Consider the following 24,152-nt stretch of genomic DNA (forward strand, 5'->3'; position numbering starts at 1 on the left):
TGGGGCATGCTCATGCTGGGGAATGGAGGGCCCTGAAGGGTCTCAGGGGAAGGGCAAGGGTATCAGAAGTGGGTAGTGGTTATTTACTAAAGACTGTGGAAGTGTTTCATTATTTCAACAATAGTAGTCCCAGCTGTGTACAGTCAGGAGATGGGGTGGGATTGTGGCTGTGCTTAGGACTGGGGCCAGACCGGAACTGGGGAATCTTCCCCCAAGGTCATAGCGCACCTCCCATCTCACCTCTACTGCCTAAAATTGGGGCCCCGACCCCCATGCCCATGCAGTGCTGCCCAGCAGCCCTGCCAGGATCAGACACCCATCCCAGGGGTTCCAGCTCTAATCTGGCAGGAAGAGAAGCCGACCCTGAAGAAGAGGGGTATCGAGGAGCACCTGCTGTGTCGAGCCCTTCAGGTGACCTTGCTGTCCCTGTACAGACAGACCTCAGGCTTCCAGTGCCCCCTTCCCTCCACACAACTGGATAGAGAGTGTAATGGAGGAATCCCTCCTCCTTGCATCCAAGCAAAGTCTTGGGTGTGCCGTGTGTTGAGCCTCTCAGTTTCCTCATCTGGAAAATGGGGACTTCACAGAAGATGAAACTGAGGCCCAGATTCGTGATGACACTTGCCCAAAATCACTCAGCTGGGAAGTGGCAGTGGGTTTTAATCACAGGCATTATGACTCCAGAACCCAAATATTTCTACACTACAGTGCCCCTATAAGCCATAGCTTTAGCATACATTGCAATTCTTCAGTGGCAAGAAGAGGTGGACTAATTCATACTAAGGTGTTAGTGACTGCTGACAGCTCTCTGAGGTAGCCTGTCTAAAGGGCAATACAATTTGACTGAGAACAAGGCTACAACAAAAGGATCGGGAAGCAGCATACCATGGTGGGTAAGAGCATGGACTCCGGGGTTAGTGCTTGGATTCAAATGCCATCTGTCTTACTTCCTAGCTGTGTGGTCTTGATCAAGTCACTTAACCTCTCTGTGCCTCAAGTTTCCATATCTGGAAAATGATTATAATTGTACCTACTTCCCAGGGTGGTTGTGAGGTTTAAATACATAGCTTGTAGACTAGTGCCGGGCACAAAGTAAGCGTTATCATCAACCTTATCATTGTAGGAAGGGGCTGGACCATTAGCCCCTTACAGCCGCCATCCCTGGCCAGCAAGATGTCCCTTAGGAACACTGAATCACAGGCGCTCTGCTAAGGAAAAGCCACAAAGGACACGGTGTACCTGAGCCACCGCCCTTGCATAATTGCCACACTCACCTCCTCACGCTGCCTCCCAGGGCCTGTGATCTTGTTTCCCACTTAGCAGCCAAATAATGCTTTTTCTCACTCACTTTACTTTTTATTTATCTATTTTTTGGCTGTGCTGCACGGCTTGCAGGATCTTAGTTCCCCCAACCAGGGGTCGAACCCACGGCCCCTGCAGTGAAAGCGCAGAGTACTCACCACTAGACCGCCAGGGAAGGCCCTGTCACTTTTGTCTCCATCCACCCTGCTCCCTCCACGGGCTTCCTTTGGCTTCAGATGAGAAACCAAAGTCTCCCCCTACACGCTCCACCCGCCCCCCCGCCCCCCCCCCCCCGCCCACCTGTCATCCTTCATCCCTCTCCTCTCCCTCACCTGCACTCCCCGCCAACCCCCCTCACTCCCACGAGACTCTTCCCCTCCTGGACGCTTGGACGTTTCTCTGCCCGGAGTACTCCGCCCAAGTGAGGGATCATCATTTAGGTGTAATTCCAGACAGGTGTTCTTGAGCCCCTTATGTAAGAAGCCACTCTCTGTCACAATAATTGATTTTCTCCACGAATTTATTACACCCTGAAATTATGCATTAGTTTACTTTATTGTCTGTCTACCCTCCCCCCACCTTCAGAATATTAGCTCCTTAGGCACGGCTGTATTCCTAACGTCCGGAGCAGCGCCTGGCACACAGCGGGTGCTTGCCCAATAACAGGGCCGCATTCTCCGCGCACAGTAACCCTCTTCGACTAGAAGTGAAGCCTTAGCGTCCTCTCGTGGCTATGCGGGTTGTTTTAAGTAAACTACACCCCCAAGGGTCAGCTACTCCAGGGCTGGTCGGCCGGCATTTATTTAAGAGCTGGCTCCAGAAGTAGCTACAGCAAAGCACTCGCCCGTCTTAGATCAACACCAGAGACTCGGCTAATCAGAATGATAAACGTTAGAAATGGTGTCGCACTGATGATATGATTGGTATTCACAACTGGCTAAAGCGTTTTAGAAATACTTCACAATAAATAAAGAGGGCAGGAAGGCTCTTCACGAAGGGTGTATCATGGTTGATATAAGCCTATGAGTATCCATATCATTTCACTAATACTGTAATAACCAATTAAAACATAATTTTAAAAGCTTGTTCCCAGGCTTCAGCACCAAAAAACAAAACAAACAAAAAACTTGTGCGGTTCTCAATAGCTACAAAAACTATAGTTTATCTAACAACTTAATCAAAGATATATAAGGCCTTGATTGAAAAAACATTAATATGCTGATAAAGGATATAGAAGATAATTTGGAAAAATGAGACCATCCATGCCTTTGCATAAGATATCTTAATATTATCCACATGTAAGTTCTCTCCAAGTTAGCCAATAAATTCAAAGCAATCTCAATCAGAATTCCGGGTGGATTTTTTGAGATACTTGGTAAAGTCTATTCTAAAATTTGTATGGAGGAAGAACCACAGTTGTACGTAATATGTACAAATAACCAAGCCAACATTAAAAAAGAAAGTGAGGAAGGCTTGCTCTACCAAATATTAAGCCATAGGAATAAAAAGTGTGGTATTGGGCTTCCCTGGTGGCACAATGGTTGAGAGTCCGCCTGCCGATGCAGGGGACACGGGTTCGTGCCCCGGTCCGGGAGGATCCCACATGCCGCGGAGCAGCTGGGCCCGTGAGCCATGGCCGCTGAGCCTGCGCATGCGGAGCCTGTGCTCCACAACGGGAGAGGCCACAGCAGTGAGAGGCCCGCGTACCGCAAAGAAAAAAGAAAAAAAAAGTGTGGTATTGATGAAGAACAGATGAATACAGCAAAGGAACAGAGCAGACTCACAGGTAGACTCCAAATGAAATAAAGACCTAAATGTAAAGAATAAAACTATGGAGTTAATACAAGAAAATGAAGAATACTATCACTGTGACATGTCCACACATTTTTTGCTATACTTTTCATCAAAAGGTGGTGTCTCATTGCCCTTGTCTTAAAAACAGACCGGCCTCAGGGATTCACTTCTCACAAACAAAATGTGATGGAAGTGGTGTTGAGTGTGTTCGCCTGCTCAGGCTGCCATAATGAAATACTATAGACTAGGTGGTTTAAACGTCAGAAATTCATTCTCTCACAGTTTGGGAGGCTGGGAAGTCCGAGATCAGGGTGTCGGCATGGTTGGGTTCTGGTGAGGGCTGTCTTCCTAGCGTGCAGACCGCTGCCTTTCCACTGAATCCTCACGTGGCAGAAAGAGAGAGAACAAGTTCTCTGGTGTCTATTCTTTTTTTTTTTTTGGCGCATTGGGTTTTCGTTGCTGTGCATGCGAGCGGGGGCTACTCTTTGTTGTGGTGCACGGTCTTCTCACTGCGGTGGCCTCTCTTGCTGTGCTGTGGAGCACGGGCTCTAGGCACGCGGGCTTCAGTAGTTGTGGAGCGTGGGCTCTAGAGCGCAGGCTCAGTAGTTGTGGCGCACGGGTTTAGTTGCTCCGTGGCATGTGGGATCTTCCTGGACCAGGGCTCGAACCCGTGTCCCCTGTACTGGCAGGTGGATTCTTAACCACTGCGCCACCAGGGAAGTCACCCACACTTTCTTCTATAAACTTTATAGATTTACCTTTCACGTGCGGGTCTTTGATGGAGCTGGAGCTGCAGATGTCGTTCCCAGAGCTGACCGCCCATCCAGTAGAACCCAAGTCCCCTTTTCCAGTTAGGGATGCCTCCTGAGGGTGCTGGGGTCACTATGGCTGTGGGGATCACGGTCTCTTACATTTTCCACCTGGCTCACCACTCACTCCTAACACAATCCTCACATCCAGGTAGATGCTCCTTCGACCTCCCCCAGCCTCCCCATGCCCCCACCACCTCTTTGCCAGGGATCTGGTCCTCTGCCCAACCCCGGCCCCTCCAGCCACCTTGGCCCTCGTCATGCCCATGCCCGATAAACACAGCCCCTCCAATCTCAGTTTCATGCTTCTCGCTCTCTATCCGCCTTCTCCTCTCTCTCAACTCCCTCCCTCCAGTCCCCCAACCCTGACAGGACCTACAGCCCCATCGATCCCCCTCCCCTCTCACTGTCCTTCAGCCCTGCAAGTCTGTGGTCACTCACCAAAGTGGCTCCCTTGTATCCCCCCTCAACTCCCTCTCTTTATTATTCTCACTTGGGAAACCCCCAATCTGGCTAAATCAAACTTGGCCTCTACTCCACGCCTCTGTCCTCTTCTAAGAGCTCAAAACTTTGAGTTCCTGACTGGCCCCTCAAGGGGTCTTCTGTGCATCCTCTCTCTTTTCCCCCATCTCTGCTCCCAGCTCATTTCACTGAAGCCATAGGAGAGAATGTCCTCAGTCTCCCACCTCCTGGCGTCTGCTCCACACGTCTTCTCCTCCTCCTGATACGGATCAAGCCTCACTAAGGCTGACCCTCCACTCGGGGACTCGCTTGCTTCCTCTTGTCTCCATCACTGCTCCAGCAATGCTCCCCTCTCCCCTGCATCGTCACCTTCCTGATCATTCCTGCTGGCATACAGATGTATTGTAACTCCTCCCATCTTAAAACAAAACAGAAGACAAAACTCTTTGACCTCCTCCAGCCACAGCCCTGTTTCTTGGCTCCCCTTTACAGCAAAATTTCTCCCCAGAGATGGCTCCAGTTCTCTTCTGCACTCTTTCCAATCAAATGTTCACATTCTACTTGTCCATCATCCCCTGCTCCATGGAAGTGCTCTTGTCAGGGTCCCCCTGGTGGTAATCCAAGTCACATTTCAGTTGCCGTCTTACTTGACCCATCAGCCGTCATCCTTCCCTGTCTCCTTTGCTCCTGAGACACCGGCCATCCTCTCCTGATCCTCTCTAGCCTCCCTGCCAGCTCCTTGTCAGCACCCCCACTGGCTCCTCCTTACCTTCTGGATCTGGTACTGATGGTCACCTCTAGGTCTCCACCTTGGTCCTCCTCTCTCCCTGGAGAGCTCATCCAGTCTCACTTTATGCACCCAAATTTCTCTCTTTAACCCAAAGTCCGGACTTACCCAGCAGCCCCTCTTTGATGCCTGACGTACATCTCAAACTCAAGGCTTCTGCTTCTGAAGCTGAGCTCCTGGGCTCTCCCAAACCTGCCCCTCTGGCTCCAGCCCCATCTCGGTGCTGGCGCCTCCATCCCTCCAGCTGCTCAGGCCACGGGCCTTCGCATCCTCCTTGACACTCCACGGACTCTTTCCCATGCGCCCCATAAATTATCCATCTGCAAATTCTGCCCACTCTGCTGTAGTAGGCAGAAAAATGGCGCCCCAAAGCTACCGGTTCTAATCCCTTATAGGGAAAGGTGTTTTTGCAGGTGTGACGAAGTTAAGGATCTTGAGATGGGAAGAATATCTTGGATTATCCAGGTGGGCCCTAAATACCATCACTTATAAGTATCCTTATAGGACGAAAGCAGAGGGTGAGAGGCACACACACAGAGGAGGAGGTGATGTGAAGATGGAACCTTGAAGACTGGAGTGATGAGGTCACAAGCCCAGGAGCATCAACAGCCACCAGAAGCTGGAAGAGGCAAAGAATGGATGTGCCCTTACAGCCTCCAGAGGGAGTGTGGCCCTGCTGACACCTTGATTTCAACTCAGTGATACTGATTTCTGACTGCTGGCCTCCAGAACTGTGAGAGCATAAATTTCTTTTTGTTTTGTTTTTAAATCTTTATTGGAGTATAGTTGATTTAAAATGTTGTGTTAGTTTCTACTGTACAGCAAAGTGAATCAGTTATACACACACATGTATCTACTCCTTTTTAGATTCTTTTCCCGTATAGGCCATTAAGAGTATTGAGTAGAGTTCCCTGTGCTGTGCAGTAGGTCCTTATTAGCTATCTATTTTATATATAGTAGTGTGTATATGTCAATCCCAATCTCCCAATTTTTCCCTCCCCCCTTTTCCCCCTGCTAAACATAAGTTTTTTTTCTACATCTGTGACTCTGTTTCTGTTTTGTAAATTTGTTCATTTGTACCATTTTTTTTATTCCACATATAAGTGACATCATATGATATTCGTTTTTCTCTCTCTGACTTCACTCAGTATGATAATCTCTAAGTCCATCCACGTTGCTGCAAATGACATTATATCGTTCTTTTTTATGGCCGAGTAAGATTTCATTGTATATATGTACCACATCTTCTTTATCCATGCCTCTGTCGAATTTCTGTTGTTTTAAGCTGACAAGTTCATGGTCATTTGTTACAGCAGCCGCATTCTGTTGCCTCTCATCACCTTCTTGCCCTGACCCTGGCCCCATCCTCCCACCCCAGCCATCTCAGCCCCCTCCCAGGTCTCCCGCCTCCTACCTCGTCCCCACAGTCTGGTCCACACTTGCAGCCATGAGGATCTTTCTAAAACAGAAGGAGATGGGGACTTCCCTGGTGGTTCAGCGGTTAAGAATTTGTCTTCCAATGCAGGGGACACAGGTTCGATCCCTGGTCTCACATGCCACGGGACAACTAAGCCCACGTGCCACACCTAGAGAGAAGCCCGCACACCACATGCTGCAACAAAGACCCAACGCAGCCAAACAAATAAATATTTAAAAACAAAACAAAACAGAAGGAGATCATGCTGAAAACGATCCACTGTCTCCCCCCTACCCTCAGAATCAAACCCAAACTCCTTACCCTAGGTTTTATGGTCCTACCTGACATGGTCTCACCTTATCCCCGGTCTCGGGATTGTTGTGAGGGTCACGTGAGTGTACACGTTAGCGCAGTGCCCAGCAGAGGTAAGAGTGCCCATCAGGGCAGCACAGAGGGTGCTTTGGGTCAGCAAACCTGAGTCCAAGTCCAGACTTCGTGATTTCCTTGTGATCTCCAGGCAGGGACCACACGTCTCTGGGCTGTTGAGATTATGTATGTAAAACCCTCAGCCTGGGAGTGGGACACAGTAGGTGTTTAGCCACAGGAAATGATGATGTGAGGATCACAGATAATATTTATTGTGTGCTAAAGTGTGCCAGGCACTAAGGGCTCTACATGGACCCAAAGCATCCTCACCACGAACCTGTGAGGTTGGAACCATTACTCCCATTTTGCAGATGAGAAAACCAAAGTACCAAAAAGTTCCAGAAGAGCTACTGGGGAAACAGGAAGGTGGTCTGCGGAGCCCACACTCCACCACCGACTCTAAGGCCTCTGTTGCAAACCCATACCCTCACCCCTCCCCACCTGAGAGCTTGAGAACCATCCCTTCAATTGCATTTTGTTTCTTCTTTCTGCCTTTGTGCCCAAATACAAACCATGATTCTCAGGGCTTTGCAGTCATTAGAAAGACTTGGGGGCTGCCTCCTGAGACCTGGGATTCTGGGATCTGCCTTCAGGGAAGCTGGATCCCTGGGACTGGGGGGCGGGAGGGTGGGTAAGGATGGCATTTTCATGGAGGGCCTGAGCAGATTCTGACACAGGAAGTCAGCAACCCCCTTCAGAGTAGCACAGGGAGGTGGCCTGTGGTTTAGCCCCAGCTCTCCCCACCTTGATAGGTGGGGACTTTTGGCGAGGGTACTGTCTATATGAGCCCGAGTTGCCTTGTCTGACTCTGAGGCGGAGAGTCCTGCTTCCTAAGCGCGGTCTGTATGATAGTGACATAAGACCCGTAAAAAGCTCAGGAGCCATCTTGACACACAGGAGGAGCTAAGTCGATGGGACCTTATGTATTGTTGTTATTATTATTAATTGTTATTGCCCTGGTATTGTGTGACCACCTCCCCCCAGCCTCACGTCCTCTGTACCTCAGTATCCTCATCTGGGTAGGAGACTTCTGAGGGTCATGTCTGAACACCCCAAGGGCAGCTTAGGGGAGGGCTGTACCCTCTGAAGAATAGCGGGGAAGAGAGGGATCAGGGGGCCTTAGCAAGTGTCTCTCTCGGAGGCCCAGGCTGGGCCCTCAGGGGTCTGGGACAGAGAGGGTCTATTGATTCCACAGGAGCCTCTGGCGGGAGGGACTCAGACCGTGGTGACCAGGTCCTGGGCAGGGTCTGAAGCTCATAGTGGGGGCACCAGTGTCTCCACTGGCTGGTCCCACTGGCCCCACAATGTCCCTCCAGGATCCGAGGCTTCACGAACAGTCTGTCTGGACAAAGACTGAGGCCACAGTGCCCTCTAGTGGCCAAACCTTTGCATTCCAGGTTAGGAGACGAGAACAAACGTGGGCAATTGTTTGTTCCCAAGACTTGGGTGACAGGTAGACCCCAGAGCCCCAAGAGGTCAGAACAGGGACTTTCCCTGTGTATGGAGAGGTCAGGGGGTCAGGACTTGAAAAGACTCTCCTGGAACTTCCTTCAAGGAGCCCTCCCTGACCCCCAGGCTGGGTTAGGAGACTCCTCTGGGCTCCCATAGCCCCGAGTACCTCCTCTATCCCAGCCCTGCCGTCTGCCCTGGCTTCCCCCACCCTTGGCTGTCATCGTGTGGTGGTGGGTCTTTTACCCCACTGGACTGTGAGCTTACGGCTTTGCCTGGGGCAGGGCCATCAGACACATCATTGCTGTGTCCCCAGCATGCCCACACAGGGCTGGGGACAGTGGTACTCTATAGAAATGAGTGAATGTGCCTCTTGACCTCTCCCTTCTCTTTGCCTTGAAGCTTTAGCTCCAGACCCTCTGCTGGGAAGGTTTCCTTAATACAACCCCTCCCCGCCCCCCGCCCGCCAAGTCCCCTTCAGATGGTCCAAGTGTGTGGGAGGGCACAGCCTGGAGCCCACATGACTCTCTCTCCCTGCTGCTTGCACTCTGCAGAGCCAGACAATGGGGAGAGACATGGAGGATAATGACTAATTGATTCATTTATTTATTCAACAAATAATTGTTGAGCACCTGCTATTTTTCAGGCCCTGTTCTAAGCACTGGGGAGACAGCAGTGGAATGAACAACAATCCCTGCCTCATAGAGCTGGTAGTCAAAGGAGTGGAGACAGACACTCAATCAAGTAACTAAATAGGCCTACAACATGATGATGAGTTATGGTAAGTGTTGGGAGAAGGAGAAAGCTTTTAAGAGGACAGAGAGATTCTGGGGGATGCCATCTTAGCTGAGGTTGTCTCTGAGAAGGTGACATTCAGAAACCTGAACAAAGTGAGAGTTGGAGCCATGCAGGTGTCTGGGGGAGGAGGATTCTAGGCAGTGAGAACAGCAAGTGCAAAGGTCCTGTGGCTGAAGTGGGACTGGAACGTTCCAGGAACAGGGAGGAGGCCAGTGCGGCTGGAGTAAAGTTAGACAAGGGAAGGAAGAAGGGCGGTGAGATCAGAAGTGTGATGGGGGTTGGAAACGGGTTTGAGTAGGGCCTAGAGGGCATAGTAAAGACTTTGAATTTTTTTCTAAGTGTGAAAGAAGGGACTTCTCTGGTGCTGCAGTGGTTAAGACTCTGTGCTCCCAATGCAGGGGACCCAGGTTTGATCCCTGGTCAGGGAACTAGATCTCCCATGTATGCCTCAACTAAGAATTCTCATGTCACCACTGAAGAGCCCTCGAGCTGCAACTAAGCAGCCCGCCTGCTGCAACTAAGAACCAGAGCGACCAAATAAATCAATAAATATTTCTTTAAAAAGTGTGAAAGAAGCCACTGGAGGTTTTGAGCCAGAGCACATTGTGATGCCAGCTGTTTCAAGCAGCTCACTCTGGCTGCCCTGGAGAGAACAGAAATGGACTGTGGGGGCGCGGGGGAGCAAAAGGGGAGCAGTACCAGGATGGAGGCTGTGAAGGGAGAAGAGTGGGTGGATTCTGGATCTATTTTGTGAATGTGGAGATAACAGCACTTGCTGATGGGTCTGGGGTGTGTGTGAAAACGAAGAGTCAAGGATGACTGATTGCACTTAGAACAAAATCCGTTTTCTTTATAATGGCCCACAAGGCCCTACACGATCTGGATCCTTGCTGTCTCCCTAATGTTGTCTCCCTCCCCGCCTCCCCCCACTCACTCTGCCCATTACACTAGCTTTCCCACTGATCTTTGAACTTGCCAAGCTTTTCCTCCTTCCCCTCCCATCGCACGGTGGCAGCTTCTCGGGTCTCAGCTCAAATGTCACCTCCTCAGAGCAGCCACTTTCTTTATAATACTTATCACTCTCTAAAATGATCAGTTTATTTGCTCGTTTATCATCTTTTTTCCTCCACTAAAAGGTCAGCTCCTTGAGGGCAGCAACTTTGCCTGTTGGTCACGCGGTATCCCCAGTGTCTAGAAGAGTGCCTGACACATAGCAGGCACTTAATAAATGAACAAAGGCATTGATTAACCCCCTGTGCTTGTTTACAGACTGGCTTACACAGAAGAGACACCCAGACAAGTAGGCAAAGGCAAGAATACACGACAGACCCTGGGGTCATCCACACACCCAGGGGAGACCCAGAAGCCAGGGACTACCTTCTCCTGCGCGCACGCGGTGCCTGGAGGATGGAGAACCCGAGCTGGGGATGGAGCACCCCCAGGGAGGGGAAAGGATGCCTTGGGGCGATCCCAGCCCCGCCCTGTATCCCCAGTAGCCAATGGGCGTGCGGTCCTCCCGACGCCCCCTGGGACGTGTAGTCCGGACAGGGGCGCCCTCGGGCGCCGCCGAGCGCCCCTAGACTCCACGTCCCGTCGTGCGCCGGGAGGTGAGGGGATTGGCCGAGCCCCGCCCCCTGCCCGCCCCGCTCCGCTCGCGCCGCAGCCCCAAGAATGAATGAAATCGTAGCGCGCTGGGCGGCAGAGCGGGCGGCGCAGGCCGGGCTGGGCCCGCGCGCGGCGGCAGCGGCGCCCCGGGCCGGAGGCGGCCCAGCCGAGCGGGCCATGGCCACCGCCATTCAGAACCCGCTCAAGTCGTGAGTGTCCCCGCCGTCCACGTCCCTCCATCCCGCCCCCTACCCGAACCCTTCCCCCGCCCTCGCTGGGGAGGGGGACGCCGTGGGCGGATGGCAGTTGAATGTGGGCCCCCAGCTTGCGCCCCTTCCCCTGGGCGGGCCCGCCACCCCCTGTCGCCCCCTGGGGCTGGGGGCGGGAGCCCCTCGGGGGTCGCGGGGGCGCCTCTTCTTTGTCGCTGTCAGTGAAGGAATGTGGCGCGAGCTGGGGGGTGGCGGAGGCCGTTTCCCCACCCAGAGTGGGGGTAGGGGCTTCCCTCTCCTCCTCCTCCCTCTCTCCTCCTCCGAGTCTCTGGGGGCGCCGGGCCTGCCCCTGCATGGGGCTGGGAGTACGTACGCCTAAGTCCAGACCTCAGTCTCCGGGGTCTCCACCATCCTTTCCCCTCATCAAAGCATCTTTCTCTCTTCCCCCCCCCCCCCATCTCGGGGACCTCGGTCCGCGCGACCGCAGGGTGGGAGCTTAGACGTCGGGGGTCCCCGATTAGATCCCTGCTGTTTCCCTTCCCGGGTCTTCAGGACCTAAAGCCCCGACGCCCCGTTCAGCTTAGACCGTGGGATCCCTCCCTCTCTCCTCCCGTACACATCTAACGAGAGCATCTCTCATCCCTTGGGGACTAGATGCCTCGGGAGAGGGTGCTGGGAGCGCCCTCAGCCTCCGGGGATTCCCTCCCTTTCTCCCTGTCCGCGTCCCTCCTCCGAGTGTTAGCTTCCTCCCGGGCCCAGTGGCTGGGATCCTGGACGCCTGGGTTCAAACCTAGCTCTCTTCCAGCCCTCTCCTCTCCTAGACATCCCTCGCTCTCTCCACCTCTCTTCTTCCCTCTCTTTCCATCTCTCTCGCTCCCTCCTCGGGATCCCGAACTCCTGGGTCCCAGCGCTCCCCACCCCCCTTCCCCAGGCGTTGACGGCGGACTGGGAGTGACAGGCGCGCGGCCGCTCCCGCTCTCCCTCCCGGGTTGGCGTGCGCGGCACTCCCCTCCCCCTCCTCCCCGGCCTGGTGGGGAGGAGGAGGAGGGCGAACGCCCGCGGCGCCGCACAAAGGGGCCTGGGCGACCTCCCCCACCCTTCCCCCAACCCCTGGCACCCGCCACCTTGACCTTGAGCAACTTGTGCGGGGGGTGGTGGTGGAGGGGGGGGAGGGGCCCGGGGGCGCTCCCCATCCCCCGCCCCCGCCCTCCAGAAAGGCTGTGCCAGGTGGCCGGACCGAAGGCGCCCAGTAGCTTCTAGTTTCAGGTGTGTGGGGGGGAGTTGGGAGAGGAGGGGCCGGACCTTACAGGCACGCGCCTACAAGTGTGGCTTTGCGGTGGGCAAAGGGGGCTTGGAGGACGTGTACGGGGCTGGGGTCAGTGTGAAATGGTGTGTAACGGTGACAACACTTCTGTTTCCCTCTCACTCTAAGTCTTCCACACACACTTGTCTCCCCTATGAGGGACACCCTCAAAGTGGCTGGGACGGGGTTCCTGTGCAGGTTGGTGGATCTGTAGGTATCCAGACATCCTCACTCTGACCCTGGCCCAGACCTCTTGGAGGAGGTATGGGGCAGCCATTGCAGGGACATGAAGGATAGAGTAAGCTTGGGGGTGGGAGCGCCAGCACCCTTCTTTGCTCTCACCTTCCCAGGGGTCTGCAGGGGTGAGGGCAGGGACTGGTTCCTGAGAGAATGCGAGTCAGGTCCCCTTGGGAGTGGAAGGTGGAGGGTGCAGCTCTCAGTTCTGACTGCCTGCATCATTCAAACCCCATCTTGAGCACTAATTTCTTGCCCTCCCCACCCGCCCCGAGCCTCAGTGTTACCACCTGTGAATTGGGGAATCATAACAGCTCTTATTACCTCATGGTGCTTCTGTGATGTTTGTAAAGCGCTTGGTACTGAGCCTGACACTGACTGAATGCAGTGATTATTATTGGTAGTATCAATACTGATTTCATTTGTGGTCCAGTTTCCACACAGGGCACTGGGGGATGGGGACAGGAGGATTGTTTGGGCAGGGGAGCTCAAGTGTGGGAGAGGGGTCTCTGAAGGTGACTAGGGGTAAGGAAGGGAAGGGAGGCCCCTCTCCAAATGCCAGCTGTGGGTCAAATTGTGCTGGTGGACAAGGGCGTCCAGGGAAGTGATGGGGTGTTCTACACTCAGGCTCCAAGCTGACCAAAGCTGATGCAAAAGTTCTGGGGTGGGGCAGGAGTGAGCGGGGTGTCTGAGGCTAGAGGTGTGGGGAGAAAGTGTAAGGGCATATTGGAAGATCTGTGAGGGTGGTGGAAGGTGAGAGATGAAGGTGGCAAGGGCACTCTGACCTGAGCTGGCCTGTTGGGAGGAGTGGGGCAGGGCTTACCGTGGCTGAGATATGGGGTGGCCACTGTAGGGACCTGGAGGCTAGAGTGAGTGTGAGGACTTACTCCCCTTGCCATCTGCTCTAGGCCAGATGTGAAGCAGAGACCCACTCCCTGCTGTTTGGGTTCGGGAAGGGGGAGGTCAAGGCCTTACCTGGGGGAGATGGGGAAGAGCCTGTAGAAGGGGTCTAAGACTAGAGGTGTGTGTGTGTATGTGTGTGTGTGTGTGTGTCTGTGTGTGTGTCCAGAACTGACCATGAGTGTGGAAGACCCTGAGGGGGTCTCTCTCACCAGGGTGTAGGTGGGGGTGTCGAGTGACAAAAGAGGAGGTGAAGGCTCTCATGCCTCTTCTGTCTGCTGGAGAGCCCCCTGGTGGACAAGGACATTGGTGGGCGTTTTCATCCATGCAAGGGCTCAAACTTGAACAGGAACTTTGGATGGGGGCTGGGGGTTGGGGGGTGGGGTGTGTTCCAGGTGTGTGTGCATGGGACTTGGTGATTGTTGTGACTCTGTAGGTCAGCTCCCTCTCTGAGCATCCCTTAGGGTAGAGTCAGTGTGGGTGACAGTGGGAGAAAGGAGGTGACCACTTGGGTACAGACATCTGGGTGAGTGAATCCTTCTTAGTCCCACCTTCAAACAGCCACCAGGAGCTGAGGGCATGTGACTTCACCTCCTCATCTGGAAAATGCGGGCAGTGATAATATCACCCCAGAGGGTCAGGATGAGGATCAAGTGAGTTAATCTCTGTTAAAGAACTGTGCCTGGCACATGGTGGCTACTCAGTATATTTCTATTCAACAAATATTTATTAAGCTTCTATTATGTGTCCAGCATTATTCTTTCTAATAATGGTTAGCTATCACCATTTTACATCTTAGTACATATCAGGTCCTCTTTGTGGAATGAATGAATTTATTGAACACCTACTACTTGCCAGGTAACTTTTAAAACACTTTACCCATGCTTACTCATTTAATCCTCACAATAATCCAATGAGCCATCGTCTGCATTTTACAGATGAGGAAACTGAGGCCAGAAAGGTTAAGTCATTTGCCCAAGGTCACATGGCCACCAAGTGGCAGAGCCAGGCTATGTCTCCTAACTAGCACAGCAGCTGTCAGGCCTGGGAAGGGGTTGAGTAGGGCGGGGTCCTTGTGAGAGAGGCAGCTCCGAGGGGGACCGGAGAGGATTCTCCCGAGCTAGGAGGGACTAGGGGGAGGGGGAGGTGTCAGTGAGCCACGCGTTGGTGGGACGTTCGTGTGGGCACCTGTAAGGTGTCTCTAAATCTCCTGGCACTGAAGTGTTTGTGTGAGTGTAAATGTATGTGAGTCTGTGCGAAGGTGTGGGAGAGGGAGTGTGCGTGAGTCTGCGTGGGACGCTGTGAGTATACGTGTGAATGTGTGTGTAAGCTGCCGCGTGTGGGTGTGTGCGAGTCCAGGTGTGCATGGGTGAGTGTAGGCCCATGTGTGAGACTCAAGAGGTGTGCATGAGTGAGCGCGCGGGAGTGGCTGTGCGTGCCTCCGGCCGCACCTCTGACCCGCTTCTCTGCGGGGTCCCGCCAGCCCCGGGCGGGGAGAACTACCACTCCCGGCATGGCCCGGGTGGGCCCACCCCGCCACCCTGATTGGCTGTGGTCCCGGTGCTCCCGCCCCCCGGGAATGAATGGATGGGCGGCCTCAGCGCCCGCCCGAGCGCTGGGAGGACCGGCCCGGCGGGGACCTGCTGGGGGCAGGACCCTGGGAGCAAGATGGCCACGGTCATCCCCGGCCCCCTGAGGTGCTGCGGGCCGGCGGGAGGCAGGGGAGGGCGCTCAAGCGGGTCTGCGCGGGCGTGTGTGTGTGTGTGTGTGTGTGTGCGGCGGCTGGGGGTGGGGCCGATGGGGTGTCTGGGGGGCTGTCACCGTGGGCCGGGCTGCGCGGGGTTGCGAATGTGTGTGACTGTGGGTCTCTGGCAAGAACCGTGTCCGACGCGCTGCTCCTAGAGGAGCGCGAAGTATGGGGAACTCGGAGCCCTATTGGCGCCCTCTTCGGGAAAGGGGGTCATGTCCCGCCCTGCGACCCCCGGAGTTGGGGAGAGGGTGAAATGGCCTGGGGGCCCGGGGGCCTTGGTAAACTTGAGTGAAGCCCACACTACCTTTGTCTTGGGTTGTGGAGTGTGTGTCACTTGTTCGGGTTCTGGGTTTTTTTTGGATATGTGTGTGGATATGCATTTAATTTCTTTCACATTCTACACTAGGTGTCTTTGGATATTTTGGTCTTTGAGTGTGTGTACATATCCTTTGAAACTCTGCATCATTTATGTTCTGTGTCTTTGGATATGTAGGTATGCATGTATTTATGTGCAAATTTTTGTGTGACTATGGGTGGATTTGTCTGTTTCTATGTTGTGTATGTGTGTATCTTTGTGTGTTTAAGTATGTGGTATTTTAGATGTTGGTTTCTATATTGTGTATCTTCGTGAATGTGTGTGTGTATCCTGTGTGAATCTGTGTGATTTCTTTGTATAGTGTATCTGGATTGTGTGTGTGTGTGTGTGATTTGTGTTGTGTCTTTGGATAAGTGTGTAAGTGCATATGTGGGTAGTTTGTTTTTAACATTTTTTCTTTTTTAACATTTGTGTATGTGTGTGTGTCTTCGGATGGATGAGTAAGTGGATGTGTCTGTGTGTGGTGTGTCATCTGTTTGCGTGTTGTGTGTCTTTGTGTGGGTGATTGTTTATGTTGTGTGTCTTTGGATATGTGATATATATTTGTGCATGTATATGTGTGTGATCTGTCTGCTTCTACACTATGGGACTTGAGATACTTGTGTTTTTCAGTAGATATTTGTGTGAGCACATATGTGAGATGTGTCTGTTTCTCCTTTGTGAGTCTTGGGATATGTCTCTCTTTGTGTGCGAATCCTGTGTGACTATGTGCGATTTGTTTGTGTTGTGTATTTGGATATGTGCCTGTATGGATGGGTCCCGGTGTATTTTTATCTGTTTCTATACTGTGTGTATCCACTCCTTGGCTCAAGGCCTGCTTGAGTCCGGGTTGGGGGCTCCTGGGTCCAGGAGCGACGACAGCGGGGGAGAGGTGAGGTTGGAGGAGTCGGCCCACCCATTCCCCACGGGCGGGCTGGGGGAGGGGTGCCGGGCGACCCGGTGCGCCTGCCCTTGCTGACAGCCGCCCTCCCGCCCACCCGCCCCTCGCAGCCTAGGCGAGGACTTCTACCGAGAAGCCATCGAGCACTGCCGCAGCTACAACGCGCGCCTGTGCGCCGAGCGCAGCCTGCGCCTGCCGTTCCTCGACTCGCAGACCGGCGTGGCCCAGAACAACTGCTACATCTGGATGGAGAAGACCCACCGCGGCCCGGGTACGGCTGGGAGGTTGGGGGTGGGGCGGGGCGGTGGCTTCGCGGCCGCGTTCTTACCGCCCTTCTCACTCCAGGTTTGGCCCCGGGACAGATTTACACGTACCCCGCCCGCTGTTGGAGAAAGAAACGGAGACTCAACATCCTGGAAGACCCCAGACTCCGGCCCTGCGAGTACAAGATTGGTGGGTGGAGCTCCGTCCTGTGCCTTCGGTGGCCCCAATGGGTGCCCACAGCACACGCTGATAAGTGTGTGGTGATGCCGGTGTGCGTCTGAGCATTCGCCTTTATTTCCCTCCTAGCCAGTGTCTGAGTGGCTGGCTGTGTCTGCCGTTGTGTGTCTGGGTGTCGTCCAGAGATTCTCCAGTTTTCCCTGAGTGACTGAGCTTTGGACTGTATCTTATCCTACTTGGGCCCAGGCGTATTTCAGGACAGAGTGGTATCTGTTATGTGTGTCCAGGTGTATCCAGTCTTTGTATCTCTTCCCTTGTGAGCTGGGATGTATCAGAGTATCTGACTGTATTGCTTCCTGTGGCTGTCTGAGTGTGTCTGGATGTATCAGAGTGTCAGGTTGTAACTCTTTCCCTTTGTAATAGAGTGTATCTCAGTGTCTGTGTCTTTTTTCAGGTGTTTCCAAGTGTATTAGAAGGTTTGTTTCCTCTTGTGTGTGGCTGGTCTATCAGAGTGTCCAGCGGTTCCTGATGTGGGTGTATCAGGGGGTCCGGCTCTCTCTTCCTTTGAGCGCCAGATGCTTTGGAATGTCTGGGAGAATCTCTTCCCTGAGTGTCTGTCTGGTGTATTAGATGTATTTCTGCACGTGCGCTGCCCCATGAGTGTCTGGTTTTATCACTTCTTGAATGTGTCCAGTACTATTAGAGTCACTGGCTGTTTCTCTTCCCCTGTCCAGGTATATCCAAGGATCTGTGTGGGTCCAGGTGTATTGGAGGGACTGTCTCTATCTCCTGTGTGTATGTGTATCCACCTGAGTGACTCTCTCTAGGTGTGTCTCTGTCTCCCCTAAGTATGTTCAGGTGTTTGCTAGGGTCTGGCCGTGTCTTCCCCATGTGGTCTGGGTATATCTGGTGGTCTAATATTCTCTTTTGTAGTGTTGCTGGGTGTGCCAGTATACCCAAGGGTCTGGATATGTCTCCTCCATGTGTCTGGGTATATCTGAGTGTCTGGGTGTATCTCTTCCTTTGTGTGTCTGGCTGTCTCAGATGACCTGTATGTATCTCCCCTGTGTATGTCCATGTGTGTCCTGTTTGAGTGTCTGCTCTCTCCAGGTGTGAGGGTCTGGGTGGGGTCTCCTACAGGTATGTATGTAGTTATATAGGAGGGTCTGAGCATGTCTCCCCTTGAGTGTGTCCAAGTGGCTCTGAGGGTCTGGCTGTGTCTTCCCCAGGGTCTGGGCATCCTTGGAAAGGATGTATGGAAGTATTGTTGGAAGGGTGTATGGTTGAATCTTTGAGTCTATTGCTGGTTGAGTGTGGGAAAGCCTCTTCCCTCTAGCAAAGAGCATGATTCTCCAATCTGGGCAGTTTGAGGAGTCCTCCAGGAACAAGTTCTCCACTTGACACCCTCCTCCCTTGTCCCCAGACTGTGAGGCGCCATTGAAGAAGGAGGGCGGCCTCCCAGAAGGGCCGGTCCTTGAGGCTCTACTGTGTGCTGAGACAGGGGAGAAGAAGATAGAGCTGAAGGAGGAGGAGACCATTATGGACTGCCAGGTAGGATCCCCCCACCCCCGCACCAGGGGCCACAGCTGCCCTCTCACCCCTGTCTCCTGCCCCGGCCCATCCTGTTCCTGCTCTGAAATCTCCCCTGGCTCCCTAGGGCCTTTGGGCATCCTAAGTCTCTATTCTTCCACACGTCATCTCTTTTTTGGAAGACCTCCTGACTTGCCCTGACACCCCCAGTCTCCGGTCCGCCCAGAGCCACCCACCCGGCAAAGCAGAACAATACCCCATTTTCTTAACCCCAATCTCCCTTCTCCTGGTGCCCAGAAACAGCAGCTGCTGGAGTTCCCACATGATCTTGAAGTGGAAGACTTGGAGGATGACATTCCCAGGAGGAAGAACAGGGCCAAAGGAAAGGTATCGCTCCAGAGTTTCTCTCCATCACTCCTCCGCTCAATGCAGATCCCATTTACTGAGTATGTACAATGTTCAGACCCTGCCCCAGTTTGACCTCATTTAATCCCCAGAGCAGCCTGAAGGGATAGGGGATTTTTCTACCCATTTTACAGATGAGGAAATTGAGGCTTGGGTCTATTAAACCATTTGCAGAACAGAGATTGTACGGTGGGTTAGAACTAGCTTCATACCTGTGTCACGGATGAGGAAACTAAACCTTGGAGAGATCAAGGGAGTTACTCAAGGCCCACAGCTAGGAAGTGGCAGAGCTGAGATTTGACTTTCAGGCCCAAATGATGAAAATTCTCTTAGTTCCCTCCCTTTCTTGGCCCCTCACTCATGACTTTTCCCCTAGGCATATGGCATCGGGGGTCTCCGGAAACGCCAGGACACCGCTTCCCTGGAGGACCGAGACAAGCCGTATGTCTGTGATAGTGAGTCTTTCTGAAGAGGGGGGAAGAGAGAGAGAGTGGGGCCCAGAGACCTCTCCCCTCCTGGCCCCCTCCCTTCTGTTCTGGACCCTGGTTGGGGGATGTTCAGGCCTCTGGCAGAGGGTGGAGGTGTGATCCTGGAGGCCAGGGCAGAGGCGGGCTGGGAGGGCTGACCAGCCCTTCCTGCTCACTCTCCAGTCTGTGGGAAACGGTATAAGAACCGGCCAGGGCTCAGCTACCACTACACCCACACCCACCTGGCTGAGGAGGAGGGGGAGGAGAACGCCGAACGCCACGCCCTGCCCTTCCACCGGAAAAACAACCATAAACGTGAGCAGGCGGGCAGGGCGTGGGGTGGTGAGGGGCCCTGGGAGTGGGGGCTAAGGAGCCTGGGAGGGAGGGGGCACATTAGACATTTCTGGAAAATCTCCAGCTCAGCGGTCCCCTCCCCCCACCAACCATGGGGGATGCTGGCTCTGAGGTTGCCATGGCAACCAACCATCTCTCCCTCGCTCCTGGCCGGGCGTAATATTTCTGGGTCTGATTTATTGTTTCAATTAGAGCTTGGGGAGGGGGGGGTGATAGATGACTCCCCTCCCTCCCTGCCTCCCTTTCTCCCTTCTCTGCTAAGCTTTGGCCGAGGGGCAGGGTCCGTGGCCTGGGAACCCTTGGCGATCACCCATGCCAATCCGGTGCCAACCCTGACAGCTGAGGGATGGGGGAAGGCTTGGGGGGAGGCTCTGCCAGTGGAAAAACCATCTTTCCACCCACCCCTCGGTGGGAGAGGGCAGTCTCTTCATCCCATCCCCACCACACACCGAGGCACCTCTGTGTTGAGAATTTTCCTTCCGAATGTCTGTTTCCACACCAGATCTCAGCCAGTGGTGTCCACCTAATTGTTATTTAGTCGGGGCTTAGTTGTGGGGGGGCTGTCTGGTAGAAGTGTGTATGGGCGGGGAAGCAGGGGGCTCTTCCTAAAGCTGCATCTGCCAAGTTTTTACCTAATAAAGAGGATGTATCAGTTGTCCTCAAAGAGTTGGGGGGGTCCTGATGAGAATTATTTGGGCTCCCCCAACTCTCTTTTGCTACTGGCCACAGCTTGGGGTAGCTGCTCCCTCCCCCTACCTCCTCCATGCCTGGAGGAGGGGTCCAGCCCTTTGGCTGAGGCTGGGGGCAGGGTGGAGCTTTGCCTATGGTGAGAGCCCCTCTTTCTGTCCCCCCATCCCCAGAGTTTTACAAAGAATTGGCCTGGGTCCCTGAGGCACAGAGGAAACACACAGGTAGGGACGCCTCCCTCTGCCCCCACTTCTGCAGCAGCCTTTGACCGAGTGTCCCTGCCTGCCCACGCCAACCCTTGCCTGCTCTCTTTCAGCCAAGAAGGCGCCTGATGGCACTGTCATCCCCAATGGCTACTGTGACTTCTGCCTGGGCGGCTCCAAGAAGACGGGGTGTCCCGAGGACCTCATCTCCTGTGCCGACTGTGGGCGATCAGGTGATGCCCCCGCCTGAGGTTTCTGGGGGCCGTGGTGGAGAGGACTCCAGGAGTCCAGATCTGGAGGAGAGAAGGCAGAGGAGTGAGAGGACTGGTGGGGGGGGATGCAGAGCATCCCAGGGGCACTGAGGATAAACAGCCGACTCAACTGCTGAGGATTGTGGGAAACTGAGTGGGGTCAGGGAGGCTCTGGGAACAATGGGATGTGGTAGTCATGGCATTGTGGGTGCCGGCATGTGCTTATCTGGCGTGGGGAACAGTGAAAGATGGTTGCCAAAACATCGTGGGTAGTGGGCTGTGATAGCGAGTAATGGATTGCCACTGCCTGGGTGCTGTGGATCACAGAGGGCGCTTGCCATTGCCATGGAGTTGTGGTTAATAGACTGTGGTTTCCCAAGGTGGACTTGTGGGTAATAGACGGTGGTTGCCTCAGCACGGTGGCTAATGAATTGTGGTTGTCATGGTATTATGGGTAGTGAAATATGGTTGTCATGGCGACTGGGTGTAGTGGAAGGTGGTTGTCGTGGCCTGGGGTAGTGGCTGCGCATCTGTACTGGGGTGGTGGGTTGACCAGTGGGTTAGCACCCTGCACAGTCATGTGGGTAACAGTGTGGTTGCTGGGGCTTCGTGTGTAATGGGCTTGGGTTGCAGGGAAAACCAGGGTGTGGGGACCCCTCTGTGGAAGGCGGTTGCCATGGCATCGTGGCTGGGAGACTGTGGTTGCCACGTACTGCGGTAATGGAATGGAACCGGTTGGCCATTCTGCTGTGGGTAATGGAACGTGGCTGCCTCAGCACGGTGGTTAACAGAATGTGGCTGCCCCGGTGCTGTGGGTGGTAGAGAGTGGTTGCCACAGCACCGTGGGTAATGGAATGCGGTTGCCATGGTGTCCTGGGGAGCAGAGTGTGGTTGCCATGGTGGCTGGGTAGGAGACTGGTGGCCAGGGCAGCACTGCCTGCGGGACAGGGTCTGGGCACCGTGGGCTGGGTGGGGTCGGGCTGTGGGCCTTGTGAGCTAGGGATGGGGGCTGAGCCATTGCTTCCCCGGGGGTCAGCAGCCACCAGGGGCACGATGACCCCTAACCGCATCCCTGCCCCTTGGCCCCCAGGACACCCCTCGTGTTTACAGTTCACGGTGAACATGACGGCAGCTGTGCGGACCTACCGCTGGCAGTGCATCGAGTGCAAGTCCTGCAGCCTGTGTGGCACCTCGGAGAACGACGTGAGTGCCCACGTGCCCCCTTCCCCGGGACATGCCCCCAGGCGGCCTCCTTTCCCTGGAGCCCCGTCCCTGGTGAACACCAGTAACCTGTATTATGATTACTGTTAGTGTCCATTAATTGAGCCCGGCACTTAATACTCTTCACTCTGACTCCTTCCAACTGCCCTGAGGTAGGTGATCTCGTTCCCACTTCACAGAGAAGAAACCGAGCTCAGAGAGGGGACTAGACTTGCCCAAGGTCACCCAGCCAGGAAAATGGTACGGCTGGGACCTGAACCCACGTCCATGACTTCCAGACCATCTCCGTGTCACTTTAAGTGTTCCACAGAGTCCTATAAAACCTAAACTACAAACTGCAAACTGACAGTCCTCAGGGGTGTTTTGCTCGTCGCCCAGTAGGGTTTTGCAAAGATGACCTTCTCAGAGCCCTTTGTCTTGCAAGGGACCGCTTCCCCCAGCCCCTTTGACCTGGCCCCTGCCCCCGCCCCCCACCCCGGTTTCTGGTGCCCGTGCCCCCAGGGTGCCAGCTGGGCGGGTCTCACCTCCCAGGACCAGCTGCTGTTTTGTGACGACTGCGATCGGGGTTACCACATGTACTGCCTGAGTCCCCCCATGGCGGAGCCCCCGGAAGGTGAGAGAAGAGGAGGGCCGGACACGGGGGTGGGGTGTTGGACAGTGGTTGTCCTGCTGTCCGCTGGGTGGGAGGGGGTCGGGGAAGCCCTGCCCAGACCTGGGCCTAACTCCCTGTCCTCCGGCCACGCCGCAGGGAGCTGGAGTTGTCACCTCTGTCTTCGGCACCTGAAAGAGAAGGCCTCTGCCTACATCACCCTCACCTAGGCCTGGCTCTGGCTCACCTGGACCTCTGGGGTGATGCTTGCCTACCTGCCTCTTGGAGCTCCTCCAGTCTCTCCCCATCCTTAATGCCCCACAGTGGAAGGGGCCGGGGGTGGGGGGAGCCTGAGAGGGGGCTGGGTCACCCCTCCCCTCTGTGCAAGTGGAATGTTTGCCCTGTGGGTTGGTGGGCCCAGCAGGGTCCTCTCCCTTCCTCCCTCCTGCCTCACCCCTTCGCAAATGGGCACCAGGGGCTTCTGCTCCCCTCAAAGCCATACCCCGCCTCTGGGCGGGCACGAGGGGTGGTGGATGCCAGCTGGGGGCACGGACAAAGCCTTTTTCTAAAGAAAAAGTCAAAAAGTTAAAAAAAAAAGAAATTAATATATAACAAAGAGTCCTATAAGGTCTGGCTGGGTGGAAGGGGGCACTGCTGAGCGCATCTACTGGGCACCAGTCTACGCCAGTTTCCTGCCTGGCGGCTCCTCCCCCCAAGTCCCTGGAGTTGCAGCTCTCCCACCTCCCCACCCAAGGTGGGCACCATTCCCCCCTTGTGCCCAGGGCAGGTGGGTGTGGTGTCCACCCCCGCCCTCTCTTGGTGCCCACTGTGGATACTGCATGATGTGAACCACGGTTTTGAACTCCGTTCCTGCTCCCTCCCCGAGAGCCCCGCCCCGAGCCCACTCCGTGCCCGCCTTGGCAAGGCGGGCCCCTGCCCAGCGCCTGCTGGAATGAGAAGCACAGACTCTGCAACGGACTAGATTTTCCTCCTCCCCCCGCCCCGATTCCCTACCGGCCAGGCCGGGCTGCCCCCTGCCACCCTCGCTGGCCATTTTCGGGTCGCGAGGGGGCGTGGTTGTTTCTTGTGGTTGTGTGTGTTTGTTGTTCGGGTTTAAAAAAAAAAGGGAAATTGAGACTGCAAGTGGGGGAGGTGGTGGGTTTGGGGGGGTCTCCCCCAATCCTGGCGTGTCCCCCCTTGTAAACGAGTCTCCTTTATTGCCTGCCTCTGCTGTGAATTAACTTGTTCCGTGTATTAAACTGGGCCTGACCCCTCTGCCCACGTCGTCTGCCTCGTTCTCCAGGCTGGTTTGGGGCATCACCAAGAAGGGGAGATGGGGCCTCATTGGGGGAGAAGCAACCGAGGTTAACAGCTGGAGCTGGCCCTACGTCCATCTCCCTCCAGCTCCCCTCTGCACCCCGCCTTTCTCTGGCTTTGTCCCAGCTCCTCCCTGCCTCGCTGGAAAGGAGAAGGGGGGGGATGGGGTGGAGGGGGCTCCCACCC

The 24,152-nt window shown here is 54.6% G+C and overlaps 1 protein-coding gene across 3 annotated transcripts; it reads left to right on the forward strand.

Annotated features, from left to right (window-relative positions):
* The first annotated feature begins 1,615 nt into the window (after positions 1-1,615).
* On the forward strand, positions 1,616-24,136 carry DPF1 (double PHD fingers 1). Of its 3 annotated transcripts, XM_089902928.1 has the most exons (14): positions 1,616-5,887; positions 9,093-11,058; positions 12,491-12,559; positions 16,612-16,772; positions 16,847-16,954; positions 18,366-18,493; positions 18,770-18,859; positions 19,254-19,332; positions 19,528-19,659; positions 20,559-20,609; positions 20,702-20,821; positions 21,930-22,042; positions 22,562-22,673; positions 22,809-24,136. In XM_089902928.1, the coding sequence occupies exons 2-14, from the start codon at positions 10,916-10,918 to the stop codon at positions 22,877-22,879; spliced, it is 1,377 nt and encodes a 458-aa protein (XP_089759054.1). In that variant the 5' UTR covers positions 1,616-5,887; positions 9,093-10,915; the 3' UTR covers positions 22,880-24,136. The 3 variants fall into 3 exon arrangements, with proteins under 3 accessions (XP_089759054.1, XP_022441478.1, XP_030617125.2); XM_022585770.2 differs by lacking the exons at positions 1,616-5,887; positions 9,093-11,058; positions 12,491-12,559 and adding an exon at positions 15,062-15,192; XM_030761265.2 differs by lacking the exons at positions 1,616-5,887; positions 9,093-11,058; positions 12,491-12,559 and having other exon boundaries at positions 16,590-16,772; positions 22,592-22,673; positions 22,809-24,135.
* The last annotated feature ends 16 nt before the right edge of the window (positions 24,137-24,152 follow it).

Source organism: Delphinapterus leucas, chromosome 20 (assembly GCF_059928025.1).
Source record: "Delphinapterus leucas isolate spDelLeu-1000000601 "Yukka" chromosome 20, BTC_Dleu_Yukka2, whole genome shotgun sequence".
Taxonomy (NCBI): domain Eukaryota; kingdom Metazoa; phylum Chordata; class Mammalia; order Artiodactyla; family Monodontidae; genus Delphinapterus; species Delphinapterus leucas.

Excerpts from the sequence above, each read along its gene's own strand:
- DPF1 (XM_089902928.1), top strand. The coding sequence starts at position 10,916 with ATGAATGAAATCGTAGCGCGCTGGGCGGCAGAGCGGGCGGCGCAGGCC. Across the intron at positions 16,955-18,365 it reads GCCCTGCGAGTACAAGATTG|ACTGTGAGGCGCCATTGAAG; the intron begins GTGGGTGGAGCT and ends CCTTGTCCCCAG. Across the intron at positions 19,660-20,558 it reads CCGGAAAAACAACCATAAAC|AGTTTTACAAAGAATTGGCC; the intron begins GTGAGCAGGCGG and ends CCCCATCCCCAG.